The sequence below is a fragment of the Staurois parvus genome, unplaced genomic scaffold (assembly GCF_062004578.1).
Source record: "Staurois parvus isolate SC_StPar_1 unplaced genomic scaffold, SC_StPar_1.0 ptg000470l, whole genome shotgun sequence".
NCBI lineage: Eukaryota > Metazoa > Chordata > Amphibia > Anura > Ranidae > Staurois > Staurois parvus.
In genome coordinates, this window is record NW_028318266.1 from 5977797 (window position 1) to 5996791 (window position 18995).

The 18995-nt window shown below is 41.8% G+C and overlaps 2 protein-coding genes across 2 annotated transcripts; both read right to left on the bottom strand.

The window, feature by feature from the left end:
* Positions 1 to 3758: 3758 nt before the first annotated feature.
* LOC149452658 (olfactory receptor 5G9-like) lies at positions 3759 to 4529 on the bottom strand. The gene has a single exon (XM_089689323.1). The coding sequence runs from the start codon at positions 4527 to 4529 to the stop codon at positions 3759 to 3761; it is 771 nt and encodes a 256-aa protein (XP_089545449.1).
* Positions 4530 to 17652: 13123 nt separating this feature from the next.
* On the bottom strand, positions 17653 to 18522 carry LOC149452659 (olfactory receptor 5G26-like). The gene has a single exon (XM_089689237.1). It carries the CDS (start codon positions 18505 to 18507, stop codon positions 17749 to 17751), a length of 759 nt encoding a protein of 252 aa, XP_089545363.1. The 5' UTR covers positions 18508 to 18522; the 3' UTR covers positions 17653 to 17748.
* Positions 18523 to 18995: the final 473 nt, after the last annotated feature.

Below are 18995 nucleotides of genomic sequence, written 5' to 3' on the forward strand. Positions count from 1 at the left end.
ATAGCGCCAAGTTCGCACATCGCTGAGCTCAGTCGCAGAATCGTTTTCAGTGTCTGATGAGGAATTTCCCCCACGAATCATTATCACTCAATTCTGCAAGTGGTTCTGATTTACTATCGCTGTTCTCTAGCCGGTCTAAAACCGCTTTTGACCTAAAGGGACGCTTTTTGGACGCCATGGACGTTTCTCAGTTTCCAGGCAGAAAGAACAGACAAAATGCAGGCAGGGTGCCGGACAAAGCCCTAGGGACAAAATGTATGTGAAATGGGTTGAAACAGCAATGTTTTACTATGTAAAACTTGTTTTGAAAAAAATGACATTTTTAAAAATTTTCAAATTTCCCGCCGCCGCCCGTACGGCCTGACGTCACAGGGACCGGAACACAGAAGCCGGATGCCGGCATCGGCCGGAGGAGATGGCCGGGGACGCTGCAGGAGGGACATCGCAGGAGCAAAGGACAAGGTAAGCGCTGCAGGGAATCCCAGAGCAGCGCCGCATGGTAAGCCCGAGTGTAGCTCGGGGTTACGGCTTTTGGTACAGAAACTTTACCCCGAGCTACACTCGGGAATACCGCCAGGGGGGTTAAACAGTTTTTTCTTTATTTTGAGAGGTTACTCTAGCTGATATTTTATGCAGACAAAAAGTCACTACTCTGATATGCTATGGATAGGCCAGAGTAGTTACAGGTACAATGTGGCAATAATAACATTGTTACATTGTAAATTTTATTGACACTGCAGAAAATGAAGACATTTTATAAAACACAAGAAAGAAAGAATAATACAGGACAGCTATTCTATACAAAACCGCTATATAATAATATTGGATATAGCAGGGTTTTTTTTTATCGTATACATTTCCAGTATTAGGGGCGGACTGACAACTCATGGGGCCCCCAGGCAATAGGGGATCATGGGGCCCCTGTGTCCTTGCCCAAACTCAAAAAAGCCTATGAAAATGGTACCAGGGGCATCTCATGGGGCCCCCTACTGACCCAGGCCCTCGGGCAGTGCCTGAGTTTCCCAATGGTCAGTCCGCTCCTGTCTAGTATTATCTCCTTTTTCTTGTGTTCTGTGTTAGGCTCCATGCATACGGGGTGTTTTGATAATGCTGGTAATGTTAGCTGTGTAAAGTCACATAAAAAATTTGAGTTTTTCAGCTTTTTTTAGCGTTTTTGCATTAGCATTTAGCGGCGTTTTGCCACATTTTTCCGCATTTGTTTTTTTTATAATTTTTGTTTTCCATAAAAAAATTTGTATTTTTTATTTTTAAAGTGTTTTACCACATTTTACCGCCTTTTAAATGTTAGAGCGTTTTTAGAGCTAAAAAAAAACTCATCTAGAAACCCACTAGTCCTGGGGTTTTTTTCCAACCAAAAAAAGTCCCAGCCAAGAAATGTTGATTACAGTCTAGGGGCGGACTGACCATTTGATAAACAAATTGCTCTTTTCATTTACCCTATATTCCCTTTCTTAAATAAATCTATAAAGATAAATAAAATATCCAAACCCAAATGTGCAATGCTAATTACCCCAAATACACATCTATTATTATTATTATTACATCGAGTTTATATAGTGCCAAAGGGTTTGCTCAGCGCTGTACAATAGGGGGGACAATACATGGCACAGTACAACAAAGACAGACAGCGTACGAGGGGTAAGAGGGCCCTACTCTTTCAAGCTTACAATCTAGGAGGGAGGGGGTAGTGGAACAATAGGAAGTGGCTGAGGGGAATGAAGTGGCTGAGGGGGATGAAGTGCTGGGAGGAATGAGGGAGGATGGCCGTTAGGTGAGGGTGGGGTAGGCTTCCCTGAAGAGATGGGTTTTGAGGGAGCGCCTGAATGTGGGGAGGGAAGGCGACAGTCGGATGGATTGGGGCAGTGAGTTCCAGAGGATAGGGGAGGACCTGGAGAAGTCCTGCAGTTGTGCATGGGAGGAGGAGACCAGGGAGCAGGATAGAAGGAGGTCCTGTGAAGAGCTAAGGGTACGGGTAGGGTGGTACTTGGGGATCAGGTTGGTGAGGTAGTCAGGGGCAGTGTTATGAACGGCTTTGTAGGTCAGAGTTAGTAGTTTGAATTTGATGCGTTGGGTGATAGGGAGCCAGTGGAGGGAGAGGCAGAGGGGGGTGGCAGAGGTGGAGCGGGTGGTGAGGTGGATGAGTCTGGCCGCTGAGTTCAGGATGGTCTGGAGCGGGGAGAGCCTGCACTTGGGTAGGCCAGTGAGAAGAGAGTTGCAGTAGTCAAGGCGTGAGATGATGAGGGAGTGTACAAGAAGTTTGGTGGTGTCTGGGGTGAGGAAGGCACGTATCTTGGAGATGTTGCGGAGATGGAGCCTGCAGATGTTTGCAAGTGATTTGACATGAGGGAGGAAGGAGAGGTTCGAGTCAAGAATGACGCCAAGGACTTTGGCTTGCGGGGCGGGAGTGATAGTGGTGTTGGTGGTGGTGATGGATAGGATGGGGGGGGGTGTGGGCAGGGGGGAAGACGAGGAGTTCGGTTTTGGAGAGGTTAAGCTTGAGGAAATGGAGCGACATCCAGTCTGAGATGTCGTTTAGGAGGTGAGTGATGCGGGTGGAGATAGTGGGGGTGAGGAGAGGGGTGGAGAGGTAAATTTGGGTGTCATCAGCATTTAGGTGATAATTGAAGCCATGGGAGTGTATGAGTGTGCCCAGGGAGGAGGTGTAGATGGAGAAGAGAAGGGGTCCAAGGACAGAGCCTTGGGGGACCCCAACAGAGAAGGGGAGGGAGGGGGAGGTGGCGCCATTGTAGGTAACGCTGAAGGAGCGTCGGGATAGGTAGGATGAGAACCAGGAGAGAGCGGTATATACAACAAAAAATAAAATAAAATAAATAAATAAAACTTTAGTGTCCAAAAAGTGTCTTTTTTTAAAACAAGTTCAAATCACTTTTTCTCCACTTCAATAGCTTCTCCTTGTGATATTTTGTATGAAATTTCAAATACGATGATCCAGTAGAAAAATTGATATTTTGTATGAAATTTCAAATACGATGATCCAGTAGAAAAACTGATATTTTGGATGAAATTTCAAATACGATGATCCAGTAGAAAAACTGATATTTTGGATGAAATTTCAAATACGATGATCCAGTAGAAAAACTGATATTTTGGATGAAATTTCAAATACGATGATCCAGTAGAAAAACTGATATTTTGGATGAAATTTCAAATACGATGATCCAGTAGAAAAACAGCAGACATTTAGGCCAAGCTGTATTCTGCTCAGGGGTGGACTGACCATTTGGAAACTCGGGCACTGCCCGAGGGCGTGGGGTCAGTAGGGGGCCCCATGAGATGCCCCTGGTACCTTTTTCATAGGCTTTTTTGAGTTTGGGCAAGGACACAGAGTCCCCATGATCTCCTTTTCCCAGGGGCCCCATGAGTTGTCAGTCTGCCCCTGTTACAGTCTATGTCTGCATGGAAACATAGGATAACATGCTAGGGGGTTTGCTAGCTGTAGAAAAAAAAGTAAAAGAACGACAAAAGCCAAAAACATCCAGTGTGCTTGAGGACTTATTATATATAGGCTTGCATTAGCTTCGCAAACATCTGATATTTATGTCCATGTCTCTGTTTTCTTTTTATATGTTATTTTAATAAATGGAAACATTTTGATAGTTAGGATTTGCCAGTAAATGCAGCCATAAAGCTTTAGGGCAAGGAAGAAGAGCAGACATATAATACATGTCTAAAATACTTAGAGAATGTTTTTAAGGGCATTTGTGGTCCAGAAATAGTTAATTACCTTTTAATGAGTTTCTCTTTACAATAATTTTGCTCAAGGCAGATTGTATTTCTTTATTCCGCAGGCTGTAAACAATTGGGTTTAATAATGGAGTTATAATTGTGTTTAGAAGAGATAAAATTTTATTCAGGGTTTGAAAGTGTCCTCTTGATGGTGCCACATAAATTGCAATGAGTGTCCCATAATAAGTAGAAACCAATGCCAAATGAGAGCTACACGTTGAGAAGATCTTCTGGCGGCCAGTGATGGAAGAGATTTGAAGGATGGATGTAAAGATACAAATATAAGTGACAATGACAAAGGCTACCTGAGAAATTCCAATTATAAAGGCTATGATAGTGACACAAATGTCGGTCGTTTTGGTGTCAGAGCAGGAAAGCTCTAGAAGACAAGTAACGTCACAGAAAAAGTGGTCTATAATATTTGGACCACAAAAGTCCAGCGCAACTACAAAAGACTCTATGATCATAGAGGCAAGAAAACCAAGCAGCCAGCATGCCATAACCAAGAACTGAGGAAGACTGTGTTTCATGGTAGATGAGTAGTGCAGAGGGTCACAGATGGCCAAATATCTGTCATAAGACATTACAGACAACAGGCAACATTCTGTTGTAGTAAAGGCTCCAAAAAAGTACAACTGTGTAAGACATGAGGAAAACGAGAGATGATGTCTGCCTGTAACAAAGATTTGAAGTGCTTTGGGGGCCACATTTGTGCTGATCATGATGTCACAGAGAGAGAGATGGGAGAGAAAAAAATACATGGGAGACCAAAGCTGGAGAGTAATTGCCACTAATAAGACAATGATCACGTTTCCAGTTATGGTGGCCAAATAAGTGAGAAGTAGGAGAAAAGAGAGCAGACTTTGGAAATTGCAAATCTCTTCAAATCCCAAAAGAATGAATTCAGTCACCAAAGTGTGGTTATCCTTGGTCATTTCTGGAGACAAAATGTATGGGTTCATATAAAATGAGTCTAAATAGAAGAACAAAATATATATTGCAACTTACCAGTCCTTATATGCAGTGGCTACATAAGTTTTCTTTTTCTCTGGCTATTTTCCCTATATTTTAATTTAGTAATACTGCCAGTAACACACTTTCTCTCATTAGGTGACATTGCTCACTCACTATATTGTATCTTTGAAGGATGAGCATTTTTACCTTAGGATAGGACTAGTGTTCTGCAGTCCACATAAATACCTACCTGCTAAAATGTAACTGATACAATAGCACAGAGAGAGCGTATGAAGTTATAATCTCACCAAATTTATGGTAGGGTCGACAAAAATATTTGTTGTGCCTTTTGAACAGAAGTGATAAAAACTTTCAATGACTTTGGTCTGCGCCTGATGGCCAAGTCCTTCAACCGTTTCATTGAAGCAAATCACTTTCATGTTGAGGCCTTTCTCACCCCACAGGCTATAAATATTTGACACAACTACAAAGTATGGCTGGTCCCCCCTGCCCTTCTTAAACACTTTGAAGTTGCAACATTTCTTGTTGAGTCTGGAGAAATCCCCTCTTCCATTATCTCCCCTGACTAGTTTTAAAAAGCTCTAAGTCTCCACCTCTCCCATCAGACATGACTTTTCCTTGGCCTACAAGGTGATCTCCCTTTCGTCTGCCCATCAGTACCTGACTTATATCTCTATGTGGGAATCAGAGTTAGGAGTTACTTTCTCTGAACAACAGAAATCTTGTATCTTATGATTTGGTCATATGGCATCCATCTCTATTGCCGTTCAAGAAGCAGGCTTCGAAATCCTGACATGGTGGTGTTGAGTGCCTTCATCTCTTCACAAGATCTTCTCACAAACTTCATCCCAGGAAGGCATCTACAGTATCTTCAAATGTTTTGGACCTGCCTGGTTATACAACCAGTTTGGACCCAAGTCCTTAAAGCTAGTGCACAGATTAACCGATGTGCAACTGGGGATGACCTAGTGGCCCCCCTGCTACACCTGGCTTCCCTGTCATCCAAACGTTACAAGTGCTTTCTCACTGTCCATTTTTTCAGTGCAACCAAGGTTGCAACCAACCAAGAGGTCCCACTCTTTTGACAACAATGGGGGTCTGGATTCATAAAACACATCACATTTGCACAATGGAATATATGATAGCCTTGTAAAATTACAAAGAAGAGCAGTTTTGCAAAACCTGGTTCTATTGGTTTGACTACACTTTCTCTGAAGCCTACCCTGCTGATCTTACTAGTTAATTTCAGCACTGGGCTTCCTTTGGATCAACAATGGGGTGATGTTACAAAGACTTTCTGTTGCTTTTGCTTGTTAGTAGGCTGGGGAACCAAGGGAATATCAATGGTTTCCACTCCGCAAAACCCAACATTTAATAGTTTTTCTCCTCACTAACCCCTCAATCCCCTTTCCTCCCTTCTTTACAACCTTTTTCTTTCTTTTCATGGTATGCTATGACCCCATAAGTCCACTGATGTGATAGGCTGCCCTGTGCATGTTGAGACTGTTATCTATCACATCGTCTGGACACCTACTGCGGCCGCCAGGGAAGCCTCCCCCATCTTGCCGGCTATTTATGTTTCAAAAGACTTACCAAGACACCAGTCACTGCTTTTGTTACACTGTTTATTGTTTGACTTTTTTTATATTGTACCCCGATAACATTGGCATATTGTTGATTTTTTTTCTCTACCTTGGCTTTTTGCTGTATTTTTGAAAGACTTAAAGAATTAATTAAAATTAAAAAGAACTCTATTTGGTATGTTCAACAGACCAAGTAGCATAAATTCATTGTTCGTGTTTACATATGCTTTCAATTCTAATTCTATTTGAAATGTCCTGAATAATGTATCTGTTAATATTCTACTAACTTGAAGTTTTCTTGTATGCTAAATCATAGTTTTTCTGCAGAGAATACATTTTCAAACATCTCCTAATAAATAAATATATATATATATATCTAAAAAAAATTAAGGGCCGACTTTTTAATCCGAGTATAGTATCAAGTCAATGAAACTCCTGGGGTATTGATCTGGTCAGTGAAGTAGCAGAGGGGGTTGTTAATCAGTTTCAGCTGCTTTGGTGTTACTGATATTAACAACAGGTGCACTAGATGGGCAACAATGAGACGACCCCCAAAACAGGAATGGTTTTACAGGTGGAGGCCAGTGGCATTTTTTTTCCCTACTCATCTTTTGTGACTGATTTTGACTAGTTTTACATTTGGCTAGAGTCAGTGTAACTACTGGTAGCATGAGGCCATACCTGGACCCTACAGAGGTTGCACAGGTGGTCCAACTCCTTCAGGATGGCACATTAATACATGTCATTGCTATTGCTGTGTCTCCCAGCACAGTCTCAAAAGCATGGAGGAGATTCCAGGAGACAGGCAGTTAGGAGAGCTGGACAGGGCTGTAGAACATCCTTAATCCATCAGCAGGACCGGTATCTGCTCCTCTGTGCAAGGAGGAAAAGGATGAGCACTGCCAGAGCCCTACAAAATGACCTCCAGCAAGCCACTGGTGTGAATGTCTCTGATCAAACAATTAGAAACATACTTCATGAGGGTGGCCTGAGGGCCTGAAATCCCCTACTGGGCCCTGAGCTCACTGCCCAGCCCCATAGAGCTGGATTGGCATTTGCCATTGAACACCAGAATTGGAAGGTCCACCACTGACACCCTGTGCTTTTCACAGATGAGAGCAGGTTCACCCTGTGCACATGTGACAGACGTGAAAGGGTCTGGAGAAGCCGTGGAGAATGTTCTGCTGCCTGGAACATCATTCGGCATGACCATTTTTGTGGTGGGTCAGTAATGGTCTGGGGAGGCATATCCATGGAGGGACGCACAGACCTCTACAAGCTAGATAATGGCACCCTGACTGCCATTAGGTATCGGGATGAAATCCTTGGACGCATTGTCAGATCCTACTCAGGTGCAGTGGGTCCTGGGTTCCTGCTGGTGCAGGGGGTCCTGGGTTTCTCCTGGTAATCGACAATGCCCGGCTTCATGTGGCGAGAGTATGCAGGCAGTTCCTGGGATATCATGTTTCGGTCCATCCGACGCCGCCAGGTTTCACCTCAGACTTTCCAGGAGCTCAGTGATGCCCTGGTCCAGATCTGGGAGGAAATACCCCAGGACACCATCCGTCGTCTCATTAGGAGCCTCTCCCGACATTGTCAGGCATGCATACAAGCTACTCTGTACCATTTTGAGTTGCTGCAATGAAATTTCAACAAAATGGACTCGCCTGCTGCATGATTTTTTCACTTTGATTTTCAGGGTTTGAATTCAGTCCTCTGTAGCTCGATCATTTTCATTTCCATCAAACGATGGGGCGTCCTTTCGTCCCTAACACATTACCACGTCCATGTCAGGATAGAGATCCAGCAGGAGATTCCTCTCCATTGAGATCGGATGTGTTTTCAAAGTGTTCCTTTCATTGTTTTGAGCAGTGTATAAATATATGCACACACAAATATACACACACACAAAATAACAAGTATCTCTCTTAAATGTTCAGGATAAGTTCACCTTTTGCAACATATGACATGTTACACCTGTACTCAGGGTGTAACATGTAACATGTTACTGTTGCAGCATCCTCCACATCCCCTCACCCGATCCCCAATTCTGACAGTGAGCTGGGGATCCTCTCCCTGCACTCCCTGTCATAATCTTAGAAAAAGTATCCAAAATAGCTCCGCCCACATCATTCATGTGCAGAGTTCTTTGAATTGGAGAAGTACAAATACTGACAGTCTTAGCTTCTGACAGCTTGTAGTTCTCAATGAATGACCAGGGCACTGTTCGGCACTCTAGGTAGTTCATTGGTGCTTCCTGTCATTTACTAACTGCCTGCCCATACGAGGTACAGGCAGACAATTACACTGACAGTCTGCAGAAGCCTGAGATTGCACCTGCGATCTGCTGACAGTGAGTGCAATGCTTAGCAGGCTCTGAATAAAAAAATTATAAATGCAGATATTTTTTTTACCTTGAAAAAGATGTGCATTTATAATTTTTTTTACAAGGTGAACTTATCCTTTAACAAATATTTGTCTTAACAAATATCTACTTAACTATTGTAAAAAGAAAAGTAGTTTTAAAAATGTTAAAACATTGATATTTGATAATCGAAATCCAAATTAAATACATTATAAATAAATGAATAATTAAATAAAAATACCACACAAATAACATGTTATAGCCAAAAGCACCCTGCCTTACAAACCTTGTTTTGGTTTTGTTGGAAGGTTTTCAGAAAGTTTAATTAAAGACAAGCAAAGCTAAATAAAGGATTAGTTCGGTGGATCACGGGTGCAATGTCAGGCTCCTGCAGATCCTTCCTACAGCTCTTTGCCTATACCTCTATATCTGTACCGGCTGTCATTTTTCAGAGCTGCAGGAAGAGCAAAGACTTCACTTGCTCAAAAAAAAAAAAAAATCAAAACCTATGGTTAATCCAAAGGGAATAATAATGAAAAAAAACTTTTATAAAATTTTGTACAATTTGCAAGAATAAAATCAATCCGAATAATTCTCTTGATCAGCATTTTAAAATATTATTCCTTGTAAGTGTCAGTAACCATTTATATTTTGTGCCCTTAGAATGTGTTTTTGAAACAACTTACAGAGTTGACTAGAACCAGCTCTTGTCATAGTCTGTTTCAAATTTTCATGGATCTTACAGTAGAACCACACAAGTCCTATAGAGCACAATACAAAGTTTAACTTTGTTTTCTTCTGTTAGACAACTTTTTGTAGTGAACTTAAAATGAACACCCTTCTGTTAATTTATTATACTGCATGTTTTAGGTGTGAGTCCTGTCAATAGGAATTGTGATTGAACCTTTAATTTAACAAATACACCAAAGAAAATGAATATTTAAATAAAAGAGTTTAATAGAACAAAGAAAGTGCTGAAAGAAAAGAAAGCACAAAATTAATAAATAGATGTCTTTTTGCCAATTCAAAGATTTTTTGTAGAAGTGATGCTGGTTGCACCATTTTGCAGTAGAATTGTTCTGTCTCATAATTATAAATATTTGGTTATGATGGAAGAAATAACATGAACTTTTCATTCCTAGTGAATCATGGAGATCCTATTTATGTGCCACATTTCCATGATATTCATTCCAGTTACATGCATGAACCTTTTTATATTGTTTTCTAAGCTTTATCTATAATTAGCAGTCAATTTGTTTTAGGACTAGGAGATTGTTAGTACAAAAAACAAATTCTCTCTAGAGAACACTTTCTTCCACAATGAATGAACCACATGAGAGATAATAATAAACGTATTTGTGTTATTTAGAATGGCTCCGTGATATTACTGTAGATTGCTTACAATGATTTGTCTGGAACTAAAATCAAACTGAATAAATTTCAAATAGAAGCCACTTTGGTCTTGTTCACATGGGTGGGAAGGGGGCAGTAAAATTAAGCGGTTGAACTTGGCCTTTACTACCCCCAATAAGGAGTTGCAAGTTGACCTGTCCTCTGGCCATGTTAGTACACACCGCTGTGGTTACGGTATGGGACAGCAAAAATGATACCACAAGTCACACTCAGTGGGCCAATCTTGATCCAGTCAGGTGAATAGGGCTGCACTGTGACTGACCTGCAACCATGTGTGATGTGCAGAGTTACAAATCAGTCCCCTGGGTCCCCAAGGCTTTAAACAGGAATCCAGAAGGTGACATACAGTATCACCTCTAAGCCATGAGTCAAATGTCTATTAAAACTATTCTCTGAGGGTGGTTTTGCATCCCTGCATCCCCATCTATGACCTCACAGCCTACCAGGTGATGATCGATGGAGCCCCCATTTCATGGGAGGAGGGGAAAGGCAACGCAGGTCTCAGCCTCTGGGGAAAGTGACTGCCCAGTACCTTTCCCTTCGCCACCCCGTGGCCTGCCCAGGCAGCTAGTCCCTGTTTCAGATGGGGAAGAGCTTCTGGACCTTCCCCTATGCAGGCAGTGAGTCTGCCAGGACCCAAAGACAAAGCAGGCTGGCCACAAGATGCTGCAGGTGGCTGGGAAGAGTCGACATCGAGATTTTCTCCATGTCCCTCCTCTTCTGATCCCCAGCTGTCCTTCTTGGAGGCAAAGTGCAGAGTTTCTCTGGAAGCTCCCAGTCTCAGAAGGCATCACATGCCAATGGGAGAACGCGATGGCATGTGGGAGGTGGGTGTTCACCCTTCCCGGCATTCTGCAAAAAAAACAAAAATGCTCAGAGCTTTTCTCAGAGACGGCAATGACAACCACAAGTATAAATGGACCTTTACTTTGCCAATTTTTCTTCATATACCTGATTGGTGTTTACTTGATGGAATGATGGAATCAGAACTGATAATTATTGATGTAAGCTCTTTCTCGTGCTTCAGCTCCATAACAATCTCTTAGAAGCAGCTATGCAAGTTTGCTTTATTTATTTTACTTCATTTTCTTTTAACCAAGCCTTCCCTCTTGGATTTGGTTTTGCTATTACCTGCCCTTAGCCAATTACAGAAAAAAAAAAGAAAGGAAGGCTTGTTTCAAGAAGTCGTACTAATGTGATGAAAAACAATGAGTGAGGATTTCACCATGCCATGGAATTGGGCCCAAAGCAGCAAGGAAGCCCAAACTATCCCATGGGAGGAGAGAGGAAGAGGCGGGCAACAGCCACTGGTGCCAAAAAGTGGACCCTAAAACAATGTATATAGGCAAAACAGAAAACAATTTCATTTGTAGGCCTCACATTGTTTAGCCATTTGCCGCCCGCCCTATGGCCGAATGGCGGCTGGCAAATGACATCAGTGTTCCGGGTGGACGCCATATGGCGTCCTCCTGCACATGCGCAGATTGCGCTCCTGCAGAGCAGCGCCGCGATATGTCACCGGCCGTGTACCTCGGACACAGCCGATGACAGACCTGAGTATCGGCCCCCATTGCCGGTACCATGTGACCTGCTGTGACCAATCACAGCAGGTCACATGACAGTTGTATACAATGGATGGCTTCATTCATGCCATCCATTGTATACTAGTGTCTAGCTGTGAATGGTCACAGTTAATCACCAGCACATGTCATGTGATTAGCTGTGGCCAAATCACAGCTAAGCACAAAAAAAAAACCCTGAATGAATCGATGTCATTCAGGTAAATGCTTGCTTATAGCAAAGTAATTCTTTGCTATAAGCAAATTGTGTAAAAAAAAATAAAAATACTGATCACTTCCCCAAAGTAGTACAATGTTACTATGGTAACATTGTACTACTTTGGTCATAGTGAAATATGAAAACAAAATCTTAAAAAAAAGAAAATAAATTTAATAAAAAATATATCACCGCCATGCCAGTTATATGAAGACGCTGTACTGCACTGGTGACAATATGTAAAAAAAAAAAATAGTGAAACTAATTTTTAAAATTTTTTCATTTTCTGAAAAATTATGACAAAAAAAACACAACTTCAAAAAACTTGCCATTCCTCTTATGAAGTACGTTGGACTGTCTACTCTGCAAAAAGGGGTCATTTGGGGGATATCTGTACTGTCCTGACATTTGGGGGATATCTGTACTGTCCTGACATTTGGGGGGTATCTGTACTGTCCTGACATTTGGGGGATATCTGTACTGTTCTGACATTTGGGGGATATCTGTACTGTCCTGACATTTGGGGGATATCTGTACTGTCCTGACATTTGGGGGATATCTGTACTGTTCTGACATTTGGGGGATATCTGTACTGTCCTGACATTTGGGGGATATCTGTACTGTCCTGACATTTTGGGGGATATCTGTACTGTCCTGACATTTGGGGGATATCTGTACTGTCCTGACATTTGGGGGATATCTGTACTGTTCTGACATTTGGGGGATATCTGTACTGTTCTGACATTTGGGGGATATCTGTACCGTCCTGACATTTGGGGGATATTTGTACTGTCCTGACATTTGGGGGATATCTGTACTGTCCTGACATTTGGGGGATATCTGTACTGTTCTGACATTTGGGGGATATCTGTACTGTTCTGACATTTGGGGGATATCTGTACTGTCCTGACATTTGGGGGATATTTGTACTGTCCTGACATTTGGGGGATATCTGTACTGTCCTGACATTTGGGGGATATTTGTACTGTCCTGACATTTGGGGGATATCTGTACTGTCCTCACATTTGGGGGATATCTGTAATGTTCTGACATTTGGGGGATATCTGTACTATTCTGACATTCTTGGACCTCAAGAAATTAGATTGGCTGTCAGTACTTCAGGATTGATCAATATTCAGATCTATACCATAGTTTGTGAACTCTATAACGTTCCTACAAACTAAAAAATACATCCTAATTTGGGTTATTTTCACCAAAGTCATGGAGCAGAATACATTTTGGCCTAAATTTATGACGAACAATTATTTATTTGCAAACTTTTATAACAGAAACAAAGAAAAACGTGTGTTTTTTTCAAAATTTTTGGTCTTTTTTGTTAATTTAGCAAAAAATAAAAACCCCAGTGGTGATTAAATACCACCAAAAAAAAGCTCTAGTTGTGTGAAGAAAATTATAAAATTTTAGTTTGGGTACAATGTTGTATGACCGCGCAATTACCATTCAAAGTGTGAGAGCGCTGAAACCTGAAAACTGGCCTGGGCAGGAAGGGGGTAAAAGTGCCCGGTATTGAATTGGTTAAATTGTATAATCCAAATAAAGAATCACCAATTCCATGGCATGGTAAATTCTTAGTGAAGAATTGTTTTTACTTGCATCCGTACGGCTTCTTGTTCTCATGTAGTGCTGTCATTCGTAAGCAATATACTATATATATATATACGAAAGTTACATTTATATTGAAAGACGAATGTAATATAATATATTATAATACCCTTAATACCCCTAAAGAAAGAATTACAAGTCTCTGAAACACGTCGGGTGAAGGGTATATAAAGCCACATGAACCATACAAATATATGTAGACAGCTATGTCATTATAGGTTCATTTGTAAGTAGTATATGTGTTTTCCTCTTTTTAATTTTTGTATGCTAATAAAACTATGATGATCCTTTAGCAAAACATACATCTATTCTACTTCTTGTGATGTATATGCCCTGAAAATCCAATGAAAAAGGGAAAGAATTGTTTATTCTATTTATAAATAGGGATGTAGCATTTTTTGAGTATACCCACAATCAAATAAGGTATTTAATAAGAGGCATTGTGAGTTTTTTTAATTGTACTTTTTAGTTACAATGTTTTAGAAAATTAAGAAATTAAATACATTTATTTTTTCACAAAGTTGCCAGTTTAACAAGTAATTTCTCACACACATCATGGACATACGTAAAAATACACCCTAAAACACATTCTGCTATGCCTCCTAAGTAGTGAGTGGGGATCCATTTTGGGGAGATTTTTCACAGCCTAGCTGCATAGAGGGGCCAAATTCCAAAAAAACACCTTCAGGCATTCCAAGGACATAAGTTACACATCTAATTTTATGACTACCTATCATAATTTTGCAGGTCCTGGACAATGGAAACACTCACATAACGACCCCATTTTGGAATCAAACACCCCAAGATATTTTCTGAAAGGCATAGTGAGTCTTTTGAAAATGTATTTTTTTTGCCACAAACTTTTGGAACATGCAAAAAGGAAATTAAAATGTATTTTGTTCACACAATGTTGTCAATTTCTAACACATTGCATGGAGATACTTAGAAATATACCCCAAAACACATTCTGATACTCCTCCCAAGTGTGGAGATACTACATGTGTGAGACTTTTTAACAGCCTAGCAACACAAAGAGGTTCAAAATCCAAGGACCACCTTAGGGCTTTCTAGGGGTATATCACACTGGTATGTTGTATGGTTGTGATCAGGATGCTGGTATTGTGGTGATTAGAATGCTGGTATAGGGTATGGTGGTGATCATGATGTTGGTATGGGGTATGGTGGTGATCAGGTTGCTGGTATAGGGTATGGTAGTGATCAGGGCCCTGGTATGGGGTATGGCGGTGATCAGGATGCTGCTATGGTGTATGGTTGTGGTCAGGACCCTGATATGGTGTATGGTGGTGATCAGGATGCTGCTATGGTGTATGGCTGTGGTCAGGACCCTGATATGGTGTATGGTGGTGATCAGGATGCTGCTATGGTGTATGGCGGTGATCAGGATGCTGGTATGGTGTATAATGGTGATCAGGACCCTGGGTCTTGGCCCTCGAGCAGTGCCCGAGTGCTCCAATGGTCAGTCCGCCCCTGGTATTGAGTGAATGTCACATATTTACATTTTTGAATTTCCCACCGGTTCTGTCCCCCCATACGTCCCGACGCTTGCAGGGAACGGAACCCAGAAGACAGATGCCGGCATCGATCGAAGGAGATGGCCGGGGACGCTGCAGGGGGGACATCGCGGGACTGCAGGAACAGGTAAGTGAGACTGGTATCCCTGAACAACGCTGCAGTGTATTCCCGAGTGTAGCTCGGGGTTACCGCTTGTGGTGCTGAAAGTTAACCCCGAGCTACACTCAGGAATACCACCAGGGGGGTTAAGTACAATAGGTAATTTTATAACTACTATACAGTATACCATCATACATCATTTTATCTTGCTGTTCTATTGCTACCTCATCATTTCTGTTTCTTCAAAGTGTATCTAAAGCAAAAACTTTTTTTTTGTATAGAGCAGAGAATGGTGAGAACATCTGATGGGTTTCTGATGATTTTTTAATGCTGTCTGCTTCTTCTCTTGAAGGTTTTTGCTTCCCCTTTTGTCCCGTTGACTTTTGTCACTAGGACTGGAAGTGATGGAAAATCCAAAATCTGTGTTGCTGGCTGAGGCGAGTAGGGGGGAAATTTTCCAAAAGGCATGGCTGTTTCAGTGACAGCTGTCCAAAAGGTGATCACTACTTATTGGGTCTTCATGGGTTTACATGCTAGGGAGTAAACTTTCTTCAATAAGGCACAAAAAAAAACAACTGATGGGTTTAAAATATTCCCCATCCAAAACAAATAAAAAAAAGGTCTAGGCTTCAGATAAATGAGAAATGTTCAAGTCTGACTTTTAATTTTACAGGTATAAAAAGGGATGTGTCAGGGCTCCGGGTATGACCAGAGGTGTGTGGACTGACACAGGGAAACGCAGGCTTCAGATATGGTATAAATAAGGCGATTTATTAAGACTAACAATACAAACATAAACGCAGTGCACCAAACCCCAAGCTAACACAAATACATACAACAAACCCCAAGCTAACACAAATACATACAACAAGGTGAAACAAACCCAAACCTAAACTGATACAGATACACAGGTACATACACATATAGAGCACAACGTAGTCAGGCAGGCTGAGTCAATAACAATCGGGCAGGTAGGTACAGGAGGAGCAGGCGGAGAGAATGGTCAGGGTCACAAGCCAGGGATCAAACAGGAGAAGTCAGCAGAGGTCAGGATCAGGCAGGGTCGGCAACACGTCAGTCAGGCAGGAACAGGAACAGGAATGCAGGTAACAAGATACAGGGGCCCATGGAAAAACACACACCAAGGCACAGACTGCAGGTCTGGCCATCCCTTAAATACACCTGCAATCAGCTTTCAGGTGTTTGGCTGACTGCAGGGTTGAGTCTCTGATTGCTGAGAGCACCCGCTGGCCAGCCCTGGTACTGCAGCCCACAAGTCCATTCCTGACAGGATGCTAGCGTGGAAGTACTACAGGCAGTAGTAAGGGGAAAGTGTGTCCTATTACTGATAGGCAGTGCACATGTCCTAGGCCAGTTCAGAGACCGTTAATCAAGATGGCAGACAACAATGTTGGTGCGTGCATGGAACAGCGTGCGGTGATGAAGTTTCTTGTGATCCGAGGTGTAAAAACCCGTCGATATCTACAGAAGACTTCAAGCACAGTACGATGATGAGACGCTCAGCCTCAGTAAGACATTTGAATGGTGTAAACATTTTAAAGATGGCCGTACATCCATCAGTGACAATCCCCAGCCGTGGTGGTTCCCGACCTGCAGCAGTCAGTCTTGTAAACATTCAGCACGTGAAACACCATATTCTTGATAATCGTCGCATAACCTGTCATGTAATTGCACAAGAGATGGATCTTTCTGTGGGAATGGTAAAAATAATGACGATGAAGTGAAGCCGGCTGTCCTCGATTGGTTCAGGTGTACTGACAAATCTTTCTATGCTGAAGCTTTCCAGGCATTAGGTAAACGATGAGATAAGTGGCTTCCCATTGCCCAACGGATAAAATTCAAAATATTAACAATAACATATAAAGCCATATATAACTCTGCCCCAAATTACATCACCAATCTTGTCTCCAAATATCACCCAAACCATACTCTACACTCCTTGCATGACCTCCTGCTCTCTAGCTTCCTTGTCTGCTCTTCCCATGCTCCTCTCCAGGACTTCCCCAGAGCTTCCCCCATCCTCTAGAACTCTCTACCCCAATTTATCAGACTATTATTATTATAATACAGTATTTATAAAGCGCCAATGGTTCGCTCAGCGCTGTACATTACAAAGGGGGACAGAACATGTGACAGAACAATACCAATACCATGCAAAACATGAGGGGATCGAGGGCCCTGCTCTTTCAAGCTTACAATCTAGGAGGGAGGGGATGGTGGCACAGGAGGAGAAAGCTGTGGGGGATGGAGTAGTAGGAAAAGTGGAGGAGGTCGGCAGGTTAGCAGGGGGTAGGGTAGGCTTCCAGGAAGAGATGGGTTTTCAGGGTGCGCCTAAAGGAGAGGAGAGTAGGTGATAATCTGATGGGTTGGAGCAGTGAGTTCCAGAGGATGGGTGATACCCTGGAGAAGACTATCGCCTACTCTGCTCCCTTTTAGGCGATCTCTGAAAACCTATCTCTTCAGGGAAGCCTATCCTACCCTCAGCTAATAATGGAATCTTCTACTCTTCCTACCAATTCTTTTATTACTGTATATAAACTCAAAAGCCCTAGTTTGACTTCAACGCCCCTCGTACTTTTATTAATTTTCCTTTCAAGAGTTACTCTTTGAAATAGTTTTGATCAAGGCAAGCCTTATTTCTTTATTCCGCAGGCTGTAAATAATTGGATTGAATAGTGGAGTGATGACTGTGTTTAAAAGAGATAAGACTTTGCTCAGTGTTTGAAATTGCCTTCTAGATTGTGACACGTAAAGTGCAATGAGTGTCCCATAATAAGTGGAAACTACAGCCAAATGAGAGCTACAGGTTGAAAAGATCTTCTGGCGTCCAGTGATGGAAGATATTTGAAGGATGGATATGAAGATACAAATATAAGTGACAATGACAAAGGCTACCTGAAAAATTCCAATTATAGAGACTCCGATAGTGACACAAATGTCAACCATTTTGGTGTCAGAGCAGGAAAGCTCTAGAATATGATTAAGCTCACAGAAAAAGTGGTCTATAATATTTGGACCACAAAAGTCCAATAGAAGTATGAAAATCTCTGTGACCGAGGCCCAAAAAAACCCAACCAACCAGCATACGGTAGTCAAGAACTGAGGAAGACCACGTTTCATGGTAGATGAGTAGTGCAGAGGGTCACATACAGCCAAATATATATCATAAGACATTACAGACAACAGGCAACATTCTGTAGTGGCAAAGACTCCATAAAAATACATCTGTGTGTAACATGATAGAAATGATAGGCTGCATTTCTCTGTAACAAGGACTTGAAGAGTTTTTGGGGCCACATTTGTGATAATCAGGATGTCACACATTGAGAGGTGGGAGAGAAAAATGTACATGGGGGACCAAAGTTGGTAAGTCATTGCTACTAATGCAACAATGAGAAGGTTTCCAGTCACTGTGACCACATATATAAGCAGCAAGAGAAGAAATATAAACAGAACTTGAACATGGTGGAGATCTTCAAATCCCAAAAGTATAAATTCAGTTACGAAAGTATGGTTATCATTTGTCATTTCCTGGAAATAAACAGTTGATGTTAAAAAAAAGTCTAATTTGCCAATATCACCTATTTATTGCTCATGATTTTTGTCCACTATTTAGTTTTTCACAATGAATCCTGTAAACACTGTATTTTTTAACCACTTGACCACCAGAAGGTTTTACCCCCCTCATGGCCAGGGCATTTTGTTTGCTATTCAGCACTGCACTACTTTAAAGAGGAGTTCCAGTCCCCCAAAAAAAAGTTTTCTAAAAGAAGATCCACAATGACATTACAAATAACAATCAGAATTGTTAACAATCGGCACTGCCAGTGATAGCCATG

Coding starts and splice junctions, on each gene's coding strand:
- LOC149452659 (XM_089689237.1), bottom strand. CDS start 18,507: ATGTACATTTTTCTCTCCCACCTCTCAATGTGTGACATCCTGATTATC.
- LOC149452658 (XM_089689323.1), bottom strand. CDS start 4,529: ATGTATTTTTTTCTCTCCCATCTCTCTCTCTGTGACATCATGATCAGC.